At 41.1% G+C, this 23,694-nt stretch overlaps 1 protein-coding gene across 1 annotated transcript in view; it reads left to right on the top strand.

The window, feature by feature from the left end:
• The window catches only part of CUNH9orf57 (chromosome unknown C9orf57 homolog), a 37,611-nt gene extending 18,186 nt beyond the window's left edge, over positions 1-19,425 (top strand). The window contains exons 3-4 of the mRNA XM_052714314.1: positions 15,567-15,689; positions 19,255-19,425. Coding sequence (XP_052570274.1) covers positions 15,567-15,689; positions 19,255-19,379 — 248 coding nt within the window. The 3' untranslated portion in view covers positions 19,380-19,425. The remainder of the gene's footprint in view (positions 1-15,566; positions 15,690-19,254) is intronic.
• Positions 19,426-23,694: the final 4,269 nt, after the last annotated feature.

Below are 23,694 nucleotides of genomic sequence, written 5' to 3'. Positions count from 1 at the left end.
CGAGACCATGATTGGAAAAAGTACAGAGACAACTAGCCAAACTAGTGGAAACACATGAACTGTGGACCAATGGCTAAGGAGCCCCCATGGTACTGAACTAGGCCCTCTGGATAAGCCAGACAGTTGTTTAGCTTGATCTGTTTAGGGGGGCCCCCAGGCAGTGGGACCAGGACCTGTCCCTAGTGCATAAGCTAGCTTTTTGGAACCTAGTGCCTATGGTGAGACACTCTGTGCAGCCTTGGTGCAGGGAGGAGGGGCTTGGACCTGCCTCAACTGAATGTACCAGGTTCTGCTGACTCCCCATGGGAGACCTTGCCTTGGAGGAGGTGAGAAAGGAGGGTGAGTTGGGGGGAAGGCTAGAGAGGTGGGAGGAGGGAGGACAGGAGAATCTGTGGTTGGTATGTAAAATGAATAGAAAATCTCTTAATAAAAAAAGGAGAAAAAAAGAAAATTTCTGGGGGCAAAAATGATGGCACATGCCTTTAATTCCAGCACTTGAGAGGAAGAAGCAGGCGGATCTCTCTGAGTCTGAGACCAATCTGGTCTATATAGTGAACTCTGGACAGTCAGGGCTATATATGTGAGACCCTGTCTTCACACCTACCCACCCACCCAAAAAAAAAAAAAACAAAGAAAGAAAGAAAAATGTCTGTTCCAGGTTTTTGCCCATTTTATTAAAAAGCAAAATGACTGAACTATTTAATTTTGTATCACTGAGTTTTAAAAGTTTTTATTTTTTAATACAAGGTTTTCATCAAACAAAATTTTACAAATATTTTCTCCCACTTCATAGCTTCTCATTTCAATCTTGTAACTATCTTTTGTAGAATAAGGGTTTGTTTTTTTTAGCTTTAATGGAATACACATTATCAGGTTTTCTTTTAATAGTTATTGTATGGATCCTGATTTTTTTCTGTTTTCTTTTGGAAGATAGACTTCTATGTTTTACACATATTTTCATGATACATTTTAGTTTTTGTAAAGTATGAGGTAGGCTCAGATGTTTTGTGTTGGTTTTTCTTCCATATAGCTGGGTAATTATTTGGGCCCTATTCATTGTAGGAACTATCTTTTCTTGACTTTCATACGCAAGATAGACATGTTTTTGGTTTTGTTTTTGGGCAAAAAAACCATTTGTTTTTTTTTTTTTTCTAGGTAGAGTTTCCTTAGGTAGTCCTGGTTAGCCTGGAACTCTCTATGTGTGAGAGTCTGTGGAAGACCAGTTCTGACCTGCTTCCCACCTATCGAAGGGTTCTCGCATGGGAGGAGAGAGGAAATAGGAAATGTTAGGTAGAAAGAGAGAGCTGGACAATGAGGAGTAAGACAGAGACACAGGATAGCTTCAGGAGGGCCTAGGTCAACACCCAACAGCCTCTTTGTTTATTCAAAAGGGCTTTTTATAATATGCCAAGGGGAGGGGCAAAAGACCTCCCCCTTGCAAGATCAAAGCACACTGTATAGCCAAGTGTAGACTCTTCCAAACACCTGGTAACCACGTCTGTGGTCAAATCATCCCATTGTGCAGCCCTGCTGAGTAAAGTAAACTCAGATTCTCAGACCCTGAGTAAAGTCTCATTATATAGCCTCCATGTCTATGTTAACCAGACTGTCCTCAAATCTACAGCAATGTATCTGCTTCTGCCTCCCAAGTACTGGGATTAAAGGCATGTATGCCTGGCTATAAAAGACACAAATGCAAAGTATTACATGGTCTGTCATTGTGAACATTCAGCATATACTATGAAAAAATTGCAGGGCTTCCATCTCTGCTGATGTGGCTACATGCTCTATTAATAGATTGTCAAGAAGCTGCATCTTCTGGTGTTATTGTTAGTGTAGTTGCTATAGCAATTCCAGTACACACACCTTCCTTAATCTACGTAGAACTAATATTTTGCCACTAAAAGGAAAAGGTAGATGCCTTTCAAACTTGAACTGCTGACACTTCCACCAGACTATGTTATATATTTTGTGTCAACTATCATATGTATTATATGTGGAAAGAAAGAACCCTATTGTGTTCATCCAAATATTTGTCATTTTTAATGCTCTTACTTTCAAATTCAGAGACTCTCCCAAATGTTGACTGGCATGTCTTTCAGAGCAAGTCTGCTAGATTTCCTTCCTTTGAGAATTTCTGCTTCTAGCTCCACCCAGAAAGGAGGTTACTTGTCTCTGGATATAGACTTCACAGTTGACAATTTTTTTTTAATTTTTTGATTTTATTAGCACATTTAATAAATTTTATTTCTATTTCAATATATGTGTGTGTGCTTGTTTTTGTGTGTACCATATATGTGTAGTATCTGTAGGAGCCAAAAGACGGCATCAGAACCCCAAGAACTGGACTTACAACACAGGTGATTGGTTATAAGCCACCCAACATGATGAGTACCAGAAATGGAACTCCAGTCATCTGCAAGAGAAGTATTCTCTCTTAATTGCTGAGCCATCTTTCAGACCCTTTATTAGCATTTTAAGAGTTCTTACTTGATGCTCCTCATCCCCCAGTTACAGTTAAACTCCCAGTTACAGTTAAACTGACTATACTTCTTCTCATTTCATTTCTCTCTACTGGTTGGAAGATAGGTCCTTATTTCTCTTGGTCATTATAATACAAAAGATACTTAGCTTAAAGGAACACTGTGCTCACCTGCTTCATACACAAATACAAAGATTTGGAAATGCTTTAACAAGTTATTTTACTGCTTTTTCTTATGCAATCTGACTGTATTTTTGCTCTAAATTTTAAATTTATAATGAATATTATTAGCATTTCATGTCATCAATATTGTCCTTCATTTTACCAGAATTTTCCCCCCATGGTTTTGCCTTACATCTCAAACTATCATTGGGTATCTTTTCTGTTTGGGGGTGTTTGTCTGTCTGCCTGTCTATTTTTGGGGGACAGATTGTCCATATGTAGCATGACTGGCTTGATACTATGTAACTCTAGCTTCCTTGAACTCACAGCAATCCTCCTGCCTTAGCTTCCCAATGCTGGGATTATAACTGTGAGCTACTCACTACACCCAGTACTATGTCCTTTCTTCTTGAAATACAACTTTCAGAAGTTATTGGAACAAGTCTTATTTTGGAGCAATAGTTAATTTTTATTGAAGTGTCTGTATAAATGATCTTCATTTTTGAAAGATGGTCTTTCTGAGTGTCTATTCTAGGCAGCTAGTTGCTTCATCTCAGTACCTTGAAGGTACTACCTTACACCTGTGCCCTATCCTTGAATTCAGTTGTCAATGTTGTTATCACTTCTATGCTTTTATCTCTACTTTGAAAATCTTATTTCTGTAAGATGGGTCTGAATAATCATCACTTTGACAAAAGCATCAACCAATAAGTCTTTGTAAATTGTTTTTCATATTCTTCCAGGTTCCTTTTGCCACTGTATCATCTTACTCTGCCCTTTCATCTGTCCCATTTTTTCAGATCTTTATATTACTTATTTGTAAGTTGCTTGGAGGTTTTATTTGTTTGTTTTGGCTTGGTTTTTATTTTAATTATTTATTTTTTAGACAAGGTATCATTGGCTAGCCTGGAACTTGCTATGACCTCAAACTTGCCAAGATCCTACCACCTCTGCCTCTGTCTCTGCCTCCTCAGTGCTGTGATTATTTGTGTGTGCCACCGTGCCCAGGGATTTGTATTTTTGCAAATGCTCTTATGTCCTTTGATTTATTTTCCACTTCACTAATTCTTACTTTGGTTTACATGAACTGCTCTTCAGTCATTCTGTTGTGGGAATTCAATCTGTTTAGCCAATGGTATTGGGGTGGCTAGCACTATGGGTATGATCTGCTCTGGGTACATACCAGATAAGAACTGAGGAGGAGGTTCATACACACTCTCTTAAACATGGAAGGTTTCCTGACACCATGGCTTGGTGACCTGGTCCAGAGCTTTCCACATCCTTCCCTGGTGGATGAAGAGGCAGTGGTGCCACTTCATTCTGTATTCATGAGTGTTTTATTTCCATTTCATCCCTTAATAAATTCTTGATCTCAGACTTCCATTGATTCTTGCATAACCTGGCATCCAACATGGGGCACTCAAAGATCAGTCTTGGACTATAAACTGCTCAGGACAATTACAAGATGGCTAGCTGAGATGGTCCACCTTCTTATACCACTCTAGCCAGAACTTCAGATAAGCTTTACCCATTACTCAGAGACTGGCTACAAATGTTACTGCTACCTCATGAGACTTACCCATTGTTTTAGTTTTCTTTTAGCATCCCATAGAGATACCATTGCCCTCCAGACAGCAGGAAATAATTCTAAGAAAATGACACCCCCTCTCGCAACAGGTGGGGTGGATGGTTTTTGGTTTTTCTCAGGATTATAGATAAGTGTCATCTGTAAGGGGTTTGTTATAAGTTGTTATAGGGTTGGGGATGGAACAATAAAGATTAGACTCAGGAATCTCATTTAGAATAGAAAAAAGGGGGGAGAGATATGATAGGATAATAAGGTATGTTATTATATCTACTTGTAAACTAAAAAAGCAGCTCTCAGTTTTAGATAATTTGCATTGGTATGGATTCTTGTATATTGATACAAATGTAAAATTATTTTTCTTTTCCTGTTTAAGATAATTTGCATATTGATACAAATTCAAAATTATTTTTGTTATATTGTATATATTTTTCTACTTCTGTTTAAAATATTTTTGCATATTGATACAAATGTAAAATTAATTTTGTCATTCTGTATATATGTTTCTATATCTGTTTAGGATATTTTGTGTACTGATACAAATTAAGGTTATTTTTATCATATTGCAGTATACTTTTTACCTCTGTTAACATATTTTTGTATATTGTCACAATTTTAAGGTTATTGTCTTTCTACTGCACATGTTTACAGATTATTTATTTTTATAATGTGAAACTTTAGTCTATATAGGTTAATAAGAATTACAGGTTATTAGTCACCCATGTTTGTCAAACTTATAGTCATGTTAGTTAGTTTTCTAGGTGTGCAGAGATATATTCCACAAGGTAGGTAATCTTCAAGCACTTCAAAGACCTACAGAATATGGCATTTAAATGTTTTAATAACTTAGATTCTGTTTATGTGAGATACAACTGCTCCTGGCAGCACCAATCTACTCCTGAGAAGATGATAGGCATTGAAGACACTCCATATGGAGTTTGTTTTCTTCTTGGCAAAACTGGCCTATTGGTCAAAAAATTCCCCTTGCTTCAACTGCTGACAGTAAGCATTTTGTCCAATCCAGATAAGCAGGACACAAGGAAAAGTGACTACTGAACCTTGCCAAGACAGGGTAGGACAGTCCTTCAAATTTTCCTGCTTCTGAAAATGGTCTATCAGATATTCCAGGCCTATAGCCAAAGTTAGATGCCCCAACATTGCAGAGAAACATTGGATGACTGGCCAGGTGGCCAGGTGGTTTCTGTCATTTCTTGCATTTTTTTTTGAAAGTTACTTGCTTACTTTCCTTCTCAGGTCTTTGATGGGGTTGAAGACTACATAGTTACAGTTACAATCCTCTTGAATCTTAGCTAAGGACATATTAGGTACAAGACTTAGACTCTTCAGGATAGGACAACTATTGGAGTAATCTCTGTAATTTGCCATTTACCTATGATCTGGACATCTAGTATGTGTTTCTTGCTTGATGCTGTTCTTGTTGGTTGCAGTTCCATTTTTGTTTATGTTATTACCTTTTCTTTCTTCTGGACAATACTTGATAATTGTTCTTATTGTACAGAGTTTTATATTAGGATTAGAACCTTCATAATTAGGTAAAAAAAAGGGGGGGAGTGTTGTGGGGGCTCAATCCATTTAGCCAATGGTATTGAGGTGACAAGCCCTATGGGCATGGTCTTCTTTGGGTACGTGACTGGATAAGAACTGAGGAGGAGGGTCACACAGGCTCTCTTAAACATGGGAGGTTTCCTGACACCATGGCTTGGTGACCTGGTCCAGACCTTTCCCCATCCTTCCCTGGTGGATGAAAGAGGCAGTGGTGCCACTTCATTCTGTACTCCTGAATGTGTTATTTCCATTTCATCCCTTAATAAATTCTTGGTCCCAGACTTCCATGGATTGCACATTATCCTTCCACAAATTGAAATTTTATTTACTCTAGAAAGCAAGCTGCATGAGACAAATAAATACTTGTCATTTCTTTTGTTCCCGTGACGAACCCAGTTACCAGGAGGATGCCTGTCACACGGCAGATGCTCAGCAAGCATTAGTTGGCAAACAATTGTGCTTTTTCTTCTTGGCAATCCTATTTGCCTTTTTGCACTATGTGCTCACTGTGGTGGTCTCTTTTGACTGTTTCAGATTTTTATGCCCCTCACCCCATCTACCTTAAGCTATAATGTCTCAGCTTGGATTCTGTATCCAGCAATTCTAAATCTATATAGATGGTTGTTCTGGGCCTGACTCCTCCTTTCTCAAGCCATTGTTAGTGGTAGCTGGCTTCCTTGTGAGTTTCAAGTTTGCATGGGGTTTGTATCCAGGAACTCTTCGAGATTTGAACTAAAACTGTTGTATTCCTAGGAAGACTTACACTGGTGTTGCTGTTCCTGGGGGCTCTATGGTCTTTTTTACTTTCTCCCTCTTTGGAATTGTTTTTAAGACAGAATCTTATCTGGCCCAAGATGGCCTTGAACTTGAAAGCCTCCTGCATTTGCCTGCCAAGTGTTAGGATTACAAGCCTGTGCCTGGTTCTTGCAGTTGATTTTAAACTTCAGTTCTTTGTCTATATTTCTAAAGATTGTGAAAACAATACAGATTATGCCAAGTCCATGGAAGAAATTTTTAGGGGAAAATACACGGCATTTTGTTGGTGTCATTGCTGTCTGTCTTGCAGAGGGTATCGTTTGCTTTATTTTTATTATTATTAAAAGTTTATTGCAGGCCAGGTGGTGGTGCACGCCTTTAATCCAAGCACTCAGGATACAGATGCAAGCAGATCTCTGTGAGTTTGAGGCCAGCCTGGTCTACAGAGATAGTTCCAGGATAGCTAGGGCTACCTAGAAGAACCTTGTCTCAAACACACACACACACACACACACACACACACACACACACACACACACACAAAGATTATTGTAAAGAACTTGAAAAAATTTTTAAATCACACACTTAATCAGATAAGTGCAAAAAAATTGATAGTGAAAGTGTAAAATACAACATGAAGCTCCACAGCTTCAGAATGGCTACTCTAACTATATAGAAGTTCACTGAGATGTGTAGACTTTAGGTCTAGTTATTTTCATAGTTAATTTGGGTATGTGGTCATTTGCTCTTTAACAGTCCACACAGCACCATGGATGATGCTCTTCTGTAAGGGATAGATTTTCTTTTTCTAGCTCACTAGCTTACCAGGGACATAGCCCTTTCTGTGCCTTCCATCTAAATGAGGTGCTCTTTAGTTCATTCACATCTAGTACTTACACTGACCTAACACTTCATCTCCAAATCCCTCTGTGCCTCCAAACCCAAGGCCACATCTGCCTACTAACTAACACACGAGAGCACTCAGGACTGTGTACTGCATTACCAGCTGAGCCTGTAGGACTGTTCACTGTATCACCTACCTGTTCAGGCTGCAGGACTGTTCACTGTATCACCTACCTGTTCAGGCTGCAGGACTGTTCACTGTATCACCTACCTGTTCAGGCTACAGGACTGTTCACTGTATCACCTACCTGTTCAGGCTGCAGGACTGTTCACTGTATCACCTACCTGTTCGGGCTGAAGGACTGTTCACTGTATCCCCTACCTGTTCAGGCTGCAGGACTGTTCACTGTATCACCTACCTGTTCAGGCTGCAGGACTGTTCACTGCATCACCTACCTGTTCAGGCTGCAGGACTGTTCACTGCATCATCAGCTCAGGCTGTTGGACTGTTCACTGTAGTTGGGGTTTTTGTTGTTGTTGTTTTGGTTTTGTTTGCTGTTTGGGGGTCCACCACTCAGCTCCCAAATAAATACATGGAGACTTATTGTTACTTATGAATGCATGGCCTTAGCTTGGCTTATTTCTAGCCAGCTTTTCTAATTTAAATTAACCCGTTTCTCTTCTTCTATGTTTTGCCTCTGGGCTTTTTACCTTTCTTTATTCTGTATGTCTTTCTTCCCTTTTTACTCCGTTGCTGGCTGGTTGGCTGGGTGACTGGCCCCTGGTGTCCTTCTCTCCTTCTCCTTTTCTCGATCCTCCCTCTTCTTCTTTTTCTCCTATTTATTCTTTCTGCCTGCCAGCTATTGGATGTTCAGCTCTTTATTAAACCAATCCAGTGTTTTAGACAGGCAAAGTAACACAGCTTTACAGAGTTAAACAAATGCAACATAAAAGAATGCAGCACATCTTTGCATCATTAAACAAATATTATGCAGCATACAAATGTAGCACATCCTAAGATAACATTCCACAACAGTTTACTGCATCACCTGCTCAGGCTGTAGCACTGCTGACAGATACCACAGGCTGGGGTGGGCTGCCATCACAGTTATTTTCTCCTAAGTCTGGAAGTTACAAGGCCAAGGTTCCTGCAGACTGCAGATCTGATGAGGACTATCTAGCTGCTTCTCCCTGTGTCCTCAAATGACCTTTACTTTGAATATGACTGGGAGGTGACCACAGGGCAAGCTTTCTTCTTATAATGAAATTAATCATGTAGGATCTGGGCCTCATTCTTGCAATGTCATTTAATCTTAGTTGCCTCTGTAAAGGCCCATCTCAAAGTGTAGCCACACTGGGGCCTACGGGTTCAAAGCATGAATTTGAGAGAAACATGTATATTCAGTCCATAACAGTCACCACAAGAAGTGTGGAGATCTGGAGAGAGCCCCCGGCTCCTCTGTATTCCTCACATCACAGTATTTCCATTGGTTTCATAAAAGTTTCATTTGATCATTGCCAAGCTTTGTTTTGAGTTTTCCATTGATGATATTTAAGGGTCATGTAGCCAACAGGAGTTTGTGAATCCCTACTTTCTGTTCTTCAAGAAAAATCCATCCCCCTCCATGTATTATAAGCATCCAGTAGGCAGTGTCCTTGAGTCTCATATACATGCTTCAAGTAACACATTGGATTTATATTCTATCGATGACTTCTCTCTTGAAATTGAGGCTCACAGCCACCTGCTACTTGGTCTCTTTACTTGAAATCATCTCAATTGGAGCTCATGAATTTCCTCTCAAATTTATTTTTCACTCAACTTCACTTTTTCAGTTAATATCATGACAAACTGCTCAATGGCCCAAGTCAAAACCCCTAAACCTCGGCCAACACTCCTGCTTTTGTTCTTCTCCCCACATACAATCCAAAACAAGAGAAAAAGGAGATGGCAGGACACTTCTTCACTGAATTTCATACCAGAGAGAGAGGAGTCTTGTAAAGTGTTATGGAGCAAGTATAGGCAGAGATTAGTGCTAGCTGCTCCACAGACCTCAGGGTTACAATAGGGAGCCCTAGGTCCCTGGGGAGCCTTTGGTCCATGCACTTCTCTCACCTGTTGCCTCTTTGCCGTCTTTTCTGCTTCCTCACTCTTCTAGACTTCGTCAGCTCTTGACTGACTTCAACTGTGTAGACTTGCTGTCGTCATTCACCTTACATTTGGGCTGTAGTACTGTGAGGAGCCAGACTGACTCAAGACTTTCTCAGAGGATCTGACCAAAAAAAAAAAAAAAAAAAGGACAAAGGGAACTTTACTTCTGTGTCCTTGTCCAGGAATGGACTTGGTAAGACCAGTCTGAGGCTGGAGCCAGTGCCTCGTAGCAGTCAAGGTCATGGCTTCTGATGACCCAGTTCTTCCTCCTGAGCTGTGGTTATCAGTCCCAGGGCAGCTGTGTCTGAGGTATCCCATGTTTTCTTGCCAACACTGTCTGATTTAGCTCTCTGCTGACCTCCCCCTGCTGCCCTCGCCCACTGCAAATAGTATATATGATGCTGTACTTCATAAACTTGCTTGGCATAAGTCATCAACTTACACAAGACCTGCTGGTCCCAGATATTGCTGTCTTCTTTATTTATCATCTTTATTTCTCCTCACCAGGCCTCCCATTCAATACCTCACCATTTGGGACCCTTTATCACTCTGGTTTGGATCATTGTCTTCTTATTTTTGTTCAATCTTCGGAACAAATGCTTAGGAATAGATTCAATGGTACAAAGACATTAACTTTGGTAAGCATTCACAAATGTTTTCTAGGACAGCCGGATCCATTTAGTGTGCAATGTGCCATGCTCATTTTTAGGTACTAGACTTTACCATGGGGATTAGACTACAAAAAGCTTGGAACTGATGATATTCTCTCTTCTGCTTCCTTTCATTTAGTGTAAAAGTCATTATAAGCTGTTCTCTGGCCTTAATGAGCTGGCGTCAGAAATGTGTTTCCTTGAATAAAGGTGAAATCATCTGCTCCATCAAAGTAAACAATATCCCCCCTCCTGGGTATCAGTCACGGGGCTATTTGTACAGATATATGATACCAAATATCCTTTCCTTTAAGCATAATTTAATTTTCTAATATTTTTAAGCAAGAGAATTTTTCTGGAATTTTCAAAACCATGCCCATTTAGCTCCTAAGAGGGTAGGTACTTCCCATGCTTAGGGAAGTACCAACACATTTTTATGTAACAGAAAAACCATTTGACCCCTGGTCACCATCATAACACCCATAGAACAGGCTTAGCCAGCTCTTCATGACACAGCAGGCAATGTGCAGAGAGAGCTCTTTGCCCTGGGTCATTCCTTTTTGATCTCCACAAAATCTGCATGAGGTTCACATTATTCCTAATTCTGACTCAAGATCCTTATTAATACATATTACACACACACACACACATACATACACACACACACACACACACACACACACACACACACACACACACACACACACCACACACAATATTTTTTAGTGAAAGCAAGAAAAAGATTATAGAGTATTAGGCCTCTGAAAGTGACCACTGTGTGTCTTGGAATGTAGGGATGGACACTGTTATAAGAAGAATTAGGAATGATGGATAGATACAAAATAATGGTGTACCAGTCAATAGCAGGATATACCGTATAAACCTATACATTTCCAGATCAGGTACCATTAATCAAAAATATTTAAAAAGGATGGATAGGGATTATTTCTGGGGAAGAAGGGACAATTAAAAAAGGACTGTGAGCAGACCTCTGAGACAGGAGAAAACATTGCATGTTTAATCTGAGTGGTGACCACCCTCACCCATGCAAAGCTGATGGATAATTATTCAGCCATACAGCCAATATTTGTGTGTTTTATGAACTCTGCAGCAGCATATTTTTTTTCATTCCCTTGCTTCCAAGATTCAGATCAGTGGGAATTTTAAAGTAGATTTTAAAATTGACTTAAGAAGATTATCATTATATGTTTGAGTGAAGTACAAAGGAAAGTAAGTAGAGTGTATTATTTTTATAAAGACAACACTGGAAGCAATATGGCTTCCAGTGCTGTAAGTTCTGGAAGTTCCATGCTATAAGTAAATGATGAAGATGTGCATAGAAGGAGCCCATCTGGATAAACCATGGTCTAGAATTTGTTAAGAAATACGTGGCATCCTAATAATGGGCTCACTTACATATGAGGAGGGCATGGGGTCTGGTGGCAAAGAGCCTCTAATGTTCTTAAAATTTTCATTTATTTCAAGAAGAATCTACTGATTTGGACCCGTGTATTATAAAAAAGAATAAACATTATTTTTAAACTTGAAATGCTTCTGTAATTTGATCAAATTTTTGATCTAAAGATTCCTTGGTATTTTTCCAGAGACATCAAAATTGGGATTTCCAGTGTAGGTGAGTGGGCAGGTATATGATAAGTATGTGTGTGACCCTGGCTTTAAACCCCACCAAGAACAAAAAAAAAAAAAAAAGAAGGAAAGAGAAGCTGAGTATTTCTACACTAAGTGGTGGGTCCACAGAGCTGTGTGTGTCCACGCTATATAATCTATCGTAAGTGTCAGGCCAATTTACAGTGAGTAGGCTCACTTAGCCTGACAGTTTCCTGAGGAAGGAGAATGCACCCCATACAGATGAGGATGTGAAGGGCAGTTTCTCTGTGTTCCTACTTGGCCATTGTTTACTGTTTCAACTGTTTAGAATCTAGAGGATCGGGCTGTTGGTTTCAGTTACAGCTCACCTCGTTCACTAGAAGCTTTCACTGTGATCCGACCTTTTAAAGAAGTTTAGACAAGGCGGACTGCCACGAGAAAGGTAGGTGTGGACGACTGGTCACATTTTAGCAACTCTGGTAACTTAATGAGCACGGCCGTCAACTGTCACGTGACATCCCCCTGCGCCTGTGACCATTTGCGATGAGCTTCAGTCTGTGGAGCTGAAATGAACATTTCCCTTCGAACAACAGAAGGATTTTTGAAGACGTTAACCTACAAGCATCACTGGCCTCACTTCATATTATGGCTGAAGCAACAGTATAAGGGACAAGTGAAGCAAGACCGAGGCATTGGTTTGGAAAAGAGACATCTAAATTCCAGGACTAGAAATGGCTTTACAGTTATTTTTATAGAGAAGGGTGCCTCAAAATTTTCCTCCTTCACAAAACGTATGTATACTTTCTTAATGAGAAGAAAAAGTGGTTCAGTCAGTACCTTCTCTTTACACAGCCACCATGCGCTCCTCGGTCTTCCTCAGGAAGAGGTGATGGCTGGACCTGCCTGTCCTTCTACCTTTCATTGGCCTGCAAATCTAAGCATGAGAAGGACTGCCATTGCTGAGGTTCTGATCTTATCCTGCCTCTTAAGTGGTAAGTGACGATAAAGCAAGAGTTCAATGGAGGGACAGCTGGTTAAGAAAACAGAGAACTGGAATACACTTGAGTGCAGGGTGGACTTAAGTGAGGTGACTGGAAAAGTCCAGTTGCAGAAGCTGCCTTCTCTTGCTGCCCCTAAACCCCCTCTTGGGTTAATTACCTTCTCTCTCTATGAGACACTGTAAGCCTCCAGGTGCTGAGAACAAGATCAGTTGGTGAGCTGATTCTATTCTAAAGGCTCATCTGTATTAATGCATTTACTCCTCACTACCCATCAGGTGGTTTTTCTCATTTTATAGAGGAAGGAACTATATTAGCAAACAGTGTATGGAAGAGGTGTGTAAGTAGAAATGCAGCACAGACCTCCTATTTCCTATACTTCTCTCATTAAATACAGGATGCAGCTCAGGTCTGTGCTGCATCTTCTACTTATACATCTCCTCCAGAAAGGAGAGGAGCATATGAAAGGTGAAATGGCATGAGTAAACATCTTCAGTGACTTGGATATCATGAAAAAGTGATTCAGCAAAAGGATGGTGCTAGAGATTATAGTGTTAAGAAAAATTAAGCCAGACCCAAAACAAATAGCTTATATTTCTTCATATTTGGATTCTAGATTTTTACACTCGTATGTGTATGTGTGGGGGGTGTGAGAGAGAGAGAGACAGAGACAGAGAGAGAAAGGAGATCATTTATGAAGAAGGGGACCAGGTAGAAGAGGTGGGGGATAAGGGAGGTAGTGAAGATGTGAATATGAACATTTATATACATATATAAAAATGTCATAATGAAACCCATGTCTTTGTGTGCTAATTAAATATTAATAATAAAAAATCTACATTTTTAAATAATTCAGAAGATTGTATTACTTTTTCTGTACATAAAGGAAGATGTGAGAACCAATGAATAAAAGTCAGCATCAAAAGAAGTGTTCTTGTTGGTATTCATGAAAGTTCCTGCCTCAGTCCTCCTGTGCTTTTAAAAAAGGTCTGAGTAATGAAGGGGGTCTCTAAGAGCTGGCTGGAAGACTGGGTGATGATAAACCCAAGAAAAAAGCTCCCTTGGGGATTCCCTGAGAAGCAGCTGGCCCAGTAACCCAGGCAGCAGCTGACCCCCAGCCAGGAAGAACCAAGATCTTTAGCAGGAGGAGGTGAGGGAAGGCCTGGGGCACATGAAAGTCTGGCAGCTTCGGGACCTCAGAGTTACTGCCAAGAACCAGGCTAAGGTTTCAAAAAAGCTTTTGTTTCTCCATCTCTTCCACTTAGGAAAGCTATTAAGATTTGTTTTGGGAGAAATACTGGAAAATATAATTCCTGGCTGAAGCATATTTATTTTTAAATGATTGGGCTAATGCATCTAAATTGCTTAGCAGATTCCTAGGCATAACCCCACTCTTCATTGTTGTTGTTTTTGATTTTTGAGACTCTATTTTAATTACAACATTTTCCCTTCCCTCCCTCTGCACCCTTCCATATACTCACCCCATTTCTCCTTCAAATTCATGGCTTCAGTCATTATTGCATGCATTTCCACACAAAAATATATTTTTAATTGATCTGACTAAAGGGTCTCATTACCCAGACTATTTTCTATTGAAAGTCGCCTTGGTTGTAGCAAAGAAAGATAAAAAACACATTGCACCATATGTCTAGTAAGTTATTATATGAATTATAGTAAAAAAAAGTAACATGGCAGTGGTGATTATATATTAAAAGATAGAGAAATGCCAGGTATGGTGATGCATGCCTTCAATCCCAGAACTCAGGAGGCAGAGGCAACAAGGTCTCCAAGTTCAAGGCCATCCTGATCTACAGAGCACATTCCAGACCTGCCAAGGCTACACAGTGAGATCCTATTGGGGGGAAAAAATGAAAAACAAAAAGAAAGAAAGGAAGGAAGGAAGGAAGGAAGGAAGGAAGGAAGGAAGGAAGGAAAAGTTAAGAGGGAAAGTATGAACACTAGGACAAATTTTGGCCCAGTTTTTGAGTCTTTGAACTGTCTGGGTCATTCTTAACAGTAACAAGCTTTCTGTCATTGGCCAAGGCTCCCTGTAGGAGTCATCACAGAAGATTCCTGAACTGAAAGGCCTTATTCTCCAGCACCAGTCTAGACATCTGCGTCCAAGTTCTATGTCATCAACTAGCGCAGCACATCTGAAATACAGATTCGTGGACTACACTTCCCATGCATTCTAATTCAAGTCTTCCGGGTACATAGAAATCTATTTTAGATACTTACCTCCATCTGATGCACTCGGAAACTGGGAACTAATATTCTAGATGCTGCCTAAGTCCAAAAATCTCTGAACTAGTTTTACATAATCAAATGAGCAATACTATTGAACAACAACTGAATTTGAGTACTAAAGACAACCAATAAATATGCACTAATCAAGTAATGAATATTCAGGTGTATAACATACTATCCTAGGCTTAGAAATGAAGACCTAGCTGGGGGTATGTGGCTGGTGTAACTGATGTTTTAATTAGGCACCAAGAAAGTATCCTCATTTCTGATTCCTGTCAGTTCAGGGTGCTTCTGATTCATTAATGTAGCACATGCTTTGAAATTTCCCTTATTAAATTCTCAAAATGAAATCATCTCAATTTATGTGGGTTTGTATAATCAATCTTTTAAGCATTGCTTATTCTTTAAAGATGAAAATCACTAATATTTTTGGGTCCCTCTCTCCTTCTCCCTCTCCCTTTGCTCTGTTTATTCTTTCTGATTTCCATCACAATTTCCCCCTTCTTTGCTGTACTCGGAGATGTTGGAGGTGTGATTTGCAGGTCATGCAATCTCTCCATCCCATTCCATGGATGTCTGTTAAACCTTGGAACCTGTAGAACAAAGCCTGGTCAGTTTTGTATAAAAGAGAGCTTTGCTAAAGGTGAGTCTTGATCTTTATAAGTGCGGAGACAATCCATATATCATCTACTAACACCGGCTGTATGCCCACTGTTGTAACGAGGGTTTGGCCAGGACTACATTATTCTAGTCATGCAATAATATGACCTGGATGGATCCCATTACTAATCTCCCTACCTCAAACACCTCACTCACTTTTCTTATGTTTTGAGTGCTAGAGATTGAAACCAAGTCTACACACATGGCAACTCCCCAACTACTGAGCTATGTCCATAGCTCATTATCCCATTTTAAAGATGTATTTATATACTATTCATACATGTATATGTGTGTGCACATATAGGTTTATGTACATTATGTGTTTGCAAGAGCTTCTGAAGGCCAGAAGAGGGCATTGGATCCTCTAGAATTGAAGTTACAGGTTGTGGGTCACCCTGTGAGCCCTAGGGACCCAACCTGGGTATTCTGCCAGATCTCTGGGTCATCTCTCCATTATCTCCATTTTTTTTAATGAAAAATTGTAGGCACAAAATGGTTAAATAATTTTTAAATAGTTACTGGTAAATGAGTATGGTAGCCAAGATTCAAACACAAGTACTTTGACCCCCAAAATATTAATAAATCTATATGTAGCCTCATTGACAGCATTCACATCTCAGAAAACACTAATAGATTATTTGCAGAGTTTTCTAAATGCAGGCTCCTTTGCAACTGCCCAGATTTCATGTTAAACACAAGAAACAAATGCTGACAGGATTAGAAGAAAATGCTGGTGAACACATTTCAAGTTTGAAAAAGAGGAGGCCCCTTAACATTCAAAACCCAAAAGTCATAAAAAAACATAATTGATTTGAATGTGTCCATATTTTATAATTCATAAAATCATGATAATGGTAAATGATAAGTAAATGTAAAAGACAATTAGCTGGAAATAATAAAAAGAAATAGATTACAGAAAAACATTATTACCTATCCAGAAAAATACAGAATTTCTGAAAATCCCTTTTTAAAAGATGAGCTAGGGACTTGGTAGATGGCTCAGTCAAGTGCATGGAGAAATAAATTCAGACCCCAGGAATCCAAGTAAAAAAGACAGACCTGGTTGTGTGTGCCTGTATCCCACTGGGGTCAAAGTCAGGCAGATCCATGAAACTCACTAGCCAGCCAACCTGGCTGAATCAATGAACTCTAAGCCCAGCATCCCAAACTAAGATAGAGAGAGATTGAGGAAAGATACCTGACGTCAACCTCCGAGCTCCACACATACATGCACAGACACACACACACACACACACACACACACACACACACACACACACACACACCAAACTATCAGGAAAAAATAAAACATGAAGGCAATTCTTGGCACAGAAAATATCAACATGGAAACAAACCAAAAAGCAGTTTAACCTTGCTTGTCAAAAGCAAGGCAATGTGAAGTACAGAAAAAAACCTAACATGTTTAGTCCAAAAGACTGATAACAAATATGTCTTATTATATAAAGGAGAATTGCACGTATACATACACCAAATAAATAAATAGATAGATAGATAGATAGATAGATAGATAGATGCAGAAATCTTTTAATAAATGGCCTAAATGCTCACATACAGAAAGCAGTTGGACTATGTTGTATCCAAACCATGCAACGCTGTCTGTTATGTAGCATGTGCTAGATCTACTTGTTAATATGGGCAAATATCCAACCTTTGTCAAATGGGATGAAATCAATTACAAATTTATGCACATAGTAGGACATAGTAGTCTACATATAAATAGAAATCAGCAAAGCAAAACTTCATGGAATTGGAAGGAAAACAAAAATCAGAGGACATCAAAGTTATGCGAGAGAGAGGAAGAGCCACAATTCCCACCTCAAGGGGACTGGTATTAAGAAGTGTCTGGGCTCTGTCAATCTTCACAGCCTACCTGCCTGGTAACTTTGAACTTTGTTGTTCAAAGTCTCTCTATTATTGATGGAGAAAGGTCCCAAAGCCCCTCAGAGTCGAGGACATTGGTTCTCTGACATCACTCTTCTACTCCTGAAATGTAGGCATTCACATTGACATCAATTTAAGAAGTAAGGGATTCTATGCATAGATTAGAGCCTGAAAGCTAGCCTACAAAAATACTTAGAACTGCCTGTGGTGAATCAACGACCTGGAATGGCTTTGCTGTGTGAGAGGAGTTCGGTATCTTGGAAATTTTACCATTTCCCACTGGTATGGGTTAAACAGAATTGAAAGTTACATTTTAATGTGGCTTTATCAACAGCTTCTAAACATTGCCAATAGTGGCAGTTGTGGAAGATTAATGCTTTGTTGTGGGGGATAGTTGCTAAGGCTTGGATCTCGAATGTCCCCCAAAGGTCCATGTCTTACAGGCTTGGGCTCCAGTCTTTAGCCCTATTGGGAAATGCTGGAACCTTTAGAAGGTGGGTCCTAGTGGAAAGAAGCTAGTTATGTCCCAGAGCACATGCTATTGAAGGGAATACTGAGTTCCCAGTCTTATGCTCTTTTTGTTTCCTGGACACCATGAAGTGTGTGGCTTCCTTGGCCATGTTCTCCCTTTACGGTCATATTACTTACTACAGGCCAAAAAGCAACATGGCCAAGAAATCATAGACTGAGATCTTTGAAACTGTGAGCTAAAACAAACCTTTGCTCTTTTCAATTTACCTCAGGTGTTTTGTCACAGGACAGGGTGGTGAGTAACACAGGAACATCTTTCATTATGATGGAGAATATAGAAACATCCCTAGCCTTTCTTCCTAGATGCCCAGAACAGATGCACCCTGCTGCCCTACCCAACTGTGATAGCAGAAATCTCTGAGCGATAACTTACATCCTGGGCTTAGGGAAGCAAAACCAATCTCTGGCTGAGAAATCCCTTTTGTCTTTGTTGCTCTGGGAATGCTCATTAGTCTTCTTGACACATCTGAAGCTTCGGGCAGTAGAACTAGGGGACAACTGGAATTTGCTTTTCACTTTGTCCATTTGCAGGTGTTATACTGTGATTTAACCAAGGGGGAAAGGCCAGGTATGGTGGTACACACTTGCAATCCCAAAACCCAAAAGGTTGAAGCTGGAGGATTGAGAACTGAAGGGCAACCTCCCTTGCATAGCAAGGCCCTGTCTCAAAACAAAAAAATAAGCAAACCCAAGCCAGAAAAATAGTGGAGTGATGTATGATAAGATTTCATGTCTAGGAAGCACTAGAATAACTTGTGCAGATCCAGCCTTTTGATTAAGTTACAGACCGGAGTGATGCTGGGGAGTGGTTATGAGCAAGCCCCCCACAGCTAACACAGTCAGCATGTCTAGACAATAGCAGTCGTAAGCAGAAAGCTGTGGTTGTTTTATAGCTCCAAAGCATGTGTACTACAAAGTGCGCAGCTCAGTTTACCTGGGAGTTCTTAAAAGTGAGATGAGGAAGCCATTCCTGGTGTAGGAAGTCTAGATTCGTGTCTAAGCTGGAGATTTCATTTGTCTTTTATTTTTACTTGTTTACTGCAGGAAGCACGCAAGGCCAGGTGGGTGGCACCTTCCTAAAGCCCCACCCACCTCAGCATCTTTTCTTTCTTCAGGTGGAATCCAGTGGTTTTCAATTAAAGGCTGCACTGAGGACAGATCGGAGTGCTTCAAGAGGGTCGTAAAGCATTACGAAATCCGCTCTTCTCACTGCTGCCACCGTCCCCTGTGCAACTTCTGAGGAAGTGGGCTATATCCTTGTCACGTGACTAGCCAGCCAGACCTGAAGCCTGGCCTGGTCTTCTCGTGATGGCAGCTTCTGTGTTGCAGGTGCTTAGGACCATGGTCAGAGGCTGACTTCGGCATTCACTATGTCCATATCCTCCAACTCCCCCACGGTCTCCAGTGTGTCTCACAGGAGTTCTGTGTCACAAGAGCTTTGTTTCTGTTGCTATGATAAAATATTGTGATGAAAAGCATTTTGAGAAGGAAAAGGTTTATTTGGCTTATACTTCCAAGTCATGGTCCACCACTGAGGAAAATCAGAGCAAGAACTCAGGGCCAGAACCTGGAGGCAGGAATTGAAGTGGACTGAGACCATGGAGGAACAATGCTTGCTAGCCTGTTCCTCATGGGTGGCTCCATTTGCTTTCTTATATACCCCAGATGCCCCAGGAATGGTACCACCCAAAGTGGGCTGGGCCCTCCCACATTAATTTTGAAATCAAGAAAATGCCCCCTTAGACCTGCCCTCAGAAAAAGCCCAATGTAGATATTTCCTTAACTGAGGCTCCCTCTTCCTAAATGACACCAACTGGTGTCAAGTTGACCCCACTCCCCACCAAAAAAAATCCTTTCACCATCATATCATCTCTCCTGCTTCTGCTTCCATCCCCACTTGCTGTGGTGTTAGCAAGGCTATGGAAAAGCAAAATGTCCACGGTTCTCCAAGTCAAACCCGTGTAGTGAGTAACTGTTTCAGCTTTGACCTGGAAGCACTACCCCCATTGAGGCTTCCGGTAACTGTCACACCTATGAAGTGGGGCCGAGACAGGAGCCCTTAAGACCTGAGATCCAGATGTGCTGGCTCTCTTGGTTCCTGGATCCTGGACACTGAAGGAAGACCGAGCAGAGTTCTCCAGAGAACACTGCTGGACTGCACTACACCTTTCCTGGACCCTATAACCTATCCCTTTACTTGCAAGTTACCCCACAAAATAAACCTCCCTTTTAACTATGTAGAATTGCCTTAATACTACAACCAATAAACCAAACACATAACCTCTACTTAGTTTATCATCTCCCTAAACATTTCCACACTAAAAAGTATGCTGATGAGTGAATTACCTCACAGGAACCAGAACAATGCACAGCCTGATGTGGTTTATGGGAGAAACTAGCAGATCCCATAAAAAAAAAAAAAGCCACAAATCAGCAAGTCAGGCCTGTGGGAACAGCGAACCCCAACAGCAAAGGCCTGAGGCAGGTGGGCAGGACACCCCCTTAGTTCTTCCTTCTACACCAGGTTTGGCCCAGATGCTGGGTTTCCATAGTTACCCCATGCCCGAGTGCTTGTCTGCTGTGGGTCAATCAAGCGACCAGTCTGGATCTGCAATCCTAGACAGGCAGGGGCTAGGTGGCCATCCTCAGGAAAACCAAGGGACTTGTTTAACACACTGGGTTTCTGTTGCGCCCATTCAGTGCCCTCCCTCTGCACCCTGAGCACTCTTCTGCTTTACAACTAACCTTGAATTTCTCTGCACTTTTAGGGGTTTGAAAAATATCAAATTCTGCCGGGCGGTGGTGGCGCACGTCTTTAATCCCAGCACTCAGGAGGCAGAGCCAGGTGGATCTCTGTGAGTTCGAGGCCAGCCTGGGCTACCAAGTGAGTTCCAGGAGAGGCGCAAAGCTACACAGAGAAACCCTGTCTCAAAAAACCAAAAAAAAAATATATATCAAATTCTTTTTGCCCTTTTTGAAGGACTTAAGATATCTAGTGTCCTGCAATCTCTATAAACTTTGGAGGAAAAATTTTTTGGAGGAAATTTTTTTAATGCAACAGTAGCCAAACATGATGGTAAATGCTTGTGACTCCAACATACAGGAGGCAGAGGCAGGAGAATCAGAAATCAGGCCATGCAGCCAGATCTTGTCTCAAAACAAAACAGAAATTAAACTAAAGCCTAGGACAGACTTTCCCCCCACACTTCAGTTATATTCTTTAGATCATGTTTCTGAGACTAAGAAAACAATGTCTTCATCCTTATTTTTAAATCCAATCACCCCATTCTGTCATTTAAAAAAAATCAGCAGTAAACAGCTGTTACCTCAGATCAGCAAACTATGGAAACCTCTTATTTTTCTTGTGCTTTTTAAAAATGTCCCGTCATCAACCCAATGTCATGGGGGCAAATGCCGAGCTTACATAGCCAACAGCCCCTGACAGAGGCTTCCCCAACACAGTCCCAGTCTCTGGGATGCCACAAGAAAAGAACTAGGAAAGAAATGCTCATCTGCTTGTCACTACCTAGCAGGTGTCCATGGCTAGCCTTAGGAGCTTCGCCTCTACACAGAGCTACACTCCATGCAGACCTTTCTTCCCACAGGCTTCTCTCCCTCTTCCCTCCTCCATGTTCCCTTCTGTACCTTATTGTCTTCACACATAGATGAAGAAGATTGACTCACACCATCTCTTAGATACCCTCATGTTCTAACTTTTATATCCGACGTAAATGAACAAAGACAGAGTCCTGACATCGACTGTATCTCTTTGTTTTCTTAGCTATAAACAAGACATTGTGCTGACCGCAATCCACAGGGTAGGCCCAGGTCTGACAATTAATGTTCACCCAGCTCTGCATAATCCAGGAAACTGGGCAGAGAAATGCAAGCCATGAGAGAAACAAATGTCATTGATACAGTTGACTGGTGCAACAATACCACCCCCGAAGTCACCATGGCAACAGAAATAACAGAAATAATAATGCAACACTGGTGTGTAGGTGGAATGCAACCCCCTAAAGATGTCCATGTCCTACTCCCTGTAACTTGTGAATGTGTTTCCTTGTGCAGATGTGCTTAAATCAAGGACTGTTAAGATCAGTTACTCAATGGAATCACAAAAGTATAAGAGGGAGGCAGGAGGGTCAGAGTGAGGGGAGATGTGATGAGGAAAGCTAAGGTTGCAGGTTGGTGGATACTTCATTGCTGGTTTGGAGGGTGAAGGAAGGGGGTCACGGGTCAAGGAAGGAAGTTCAGCTGAGAAAGAATGCATCTTCTCTACTACAGCTTCCAGCAGAACCAGCCCAATGGACACCTTCTAAATTTCCTCCCTCTCCATCTGTGAGATATTAAATTTCCTTTTTTTATTAGTGTATATGCAAGCCTCAGCATGTGCCTACAGGTCAGAGGACAATGTTGGAGGAGTGGGTTCTCACTAGCTGATTGTTTCTGTACTCTGGGGATAACCGGGCTGCAAGCTTCTACCTGATTCTCCTGTCTTTGTCTCCCATCTCAACATGGGGGTCCTGGGATCAGAGCAGCATGGCATGCATCCAGCTTTTCACTTGGGTTCTGAAGACTGGCCTCAGGTTGCCAGGCTTGTGTGGCAAGCGCTTTTCTCTCTGGGCCATCTCCCCAGTCATGTCTTTTATTTTCAGTATGGCCATTTGTTACAGCCATGGGAAAAATAAGGATCCTTGGCCATACGGAGAATGATATAACAGTTCCCTCTCCCAACGTGCACAGATCTGATGTTTAGGTAACATGGGATCTGATGCCCAGAGTAGCAGTTCAGTGCCATTTCGTCCACCTTTCCATGTATCTTCTCAGTCACAACTTCCCTCGAAGCACACAGATGGACCACGGACACCCAGTTACATCTTTTCAGCTGACACCTCCCACTCAAGTCTTCATCCATTCAGGAATTCTTCAGTTAATAAGCTGATTCTTTTCAAGTTCTTCACACTTAAAGAGAAAGCGATACCAAATTAGCCCGAATGCCCTCTGTAAAACACCAGCCTGGGGGCTAACGGTGTAAGGATCCCCCTTGAACCTCTGAGCACCAGGCGGGTCTCCCTGTCTCATACACTCCCTCTGCACTGAAATAGAAATCTCAATGGCTAAAGCTTCTTATTACCTTAAAAGGAATGTCTTGGGGCTGGGGATTAGACCCAGGAAGGCACTTGCCACCAAGCATGAGGAATTGAGTTCAGATCCCCAGCAGGCATGTAAGCAGATGGAAGTGATGGCACGAATGCCTGTGGCCCTGGAACTTGGGAGGCAGAGAAAGAAGGATCCATTGGCCTTGCTGGCTAGCCAGTCTAGCTGAATCTGTGAGCTCCTGGTTCAGTGAGAGAACCTACCTCAAAAAATAAGATAGAGACCCATTAAGAAAGATATCTAACATCCACCTCTGGCCTCCATATTCACAAACCTGTGTGCACACACAATTTTTTTAAGGTAGTTCTCAATGGTTGATCAATTGGAGGCATCCAGAGAGCATGGCAGACTTGTACCTAAGATAGTCTGTCAGCAAACAAGGGATAAACATTTTA

This window comes from Peromyscus californicus, unplaced genomic scaffold, assembly GCF_007827085.1.
Source record: "Peromyscus californicus insignis strain IS unplaced genomic scaffold, ASM782708v3 Scaffold_4__1_contigs__length_199733344, whole genome shotgun sequence".
Taxonomy (NCBI): domain Eukaryota; kingdom Metazoa; phylum Chordata; class Mammalia; order Rodentia; family Cricetidae; genus Peromyscus; species Peromyscus californicus.
Note: the sequence above shows the minus strand (reverse complement) of the source record. Positions and strands in the feature narration are given on the sequence as shown.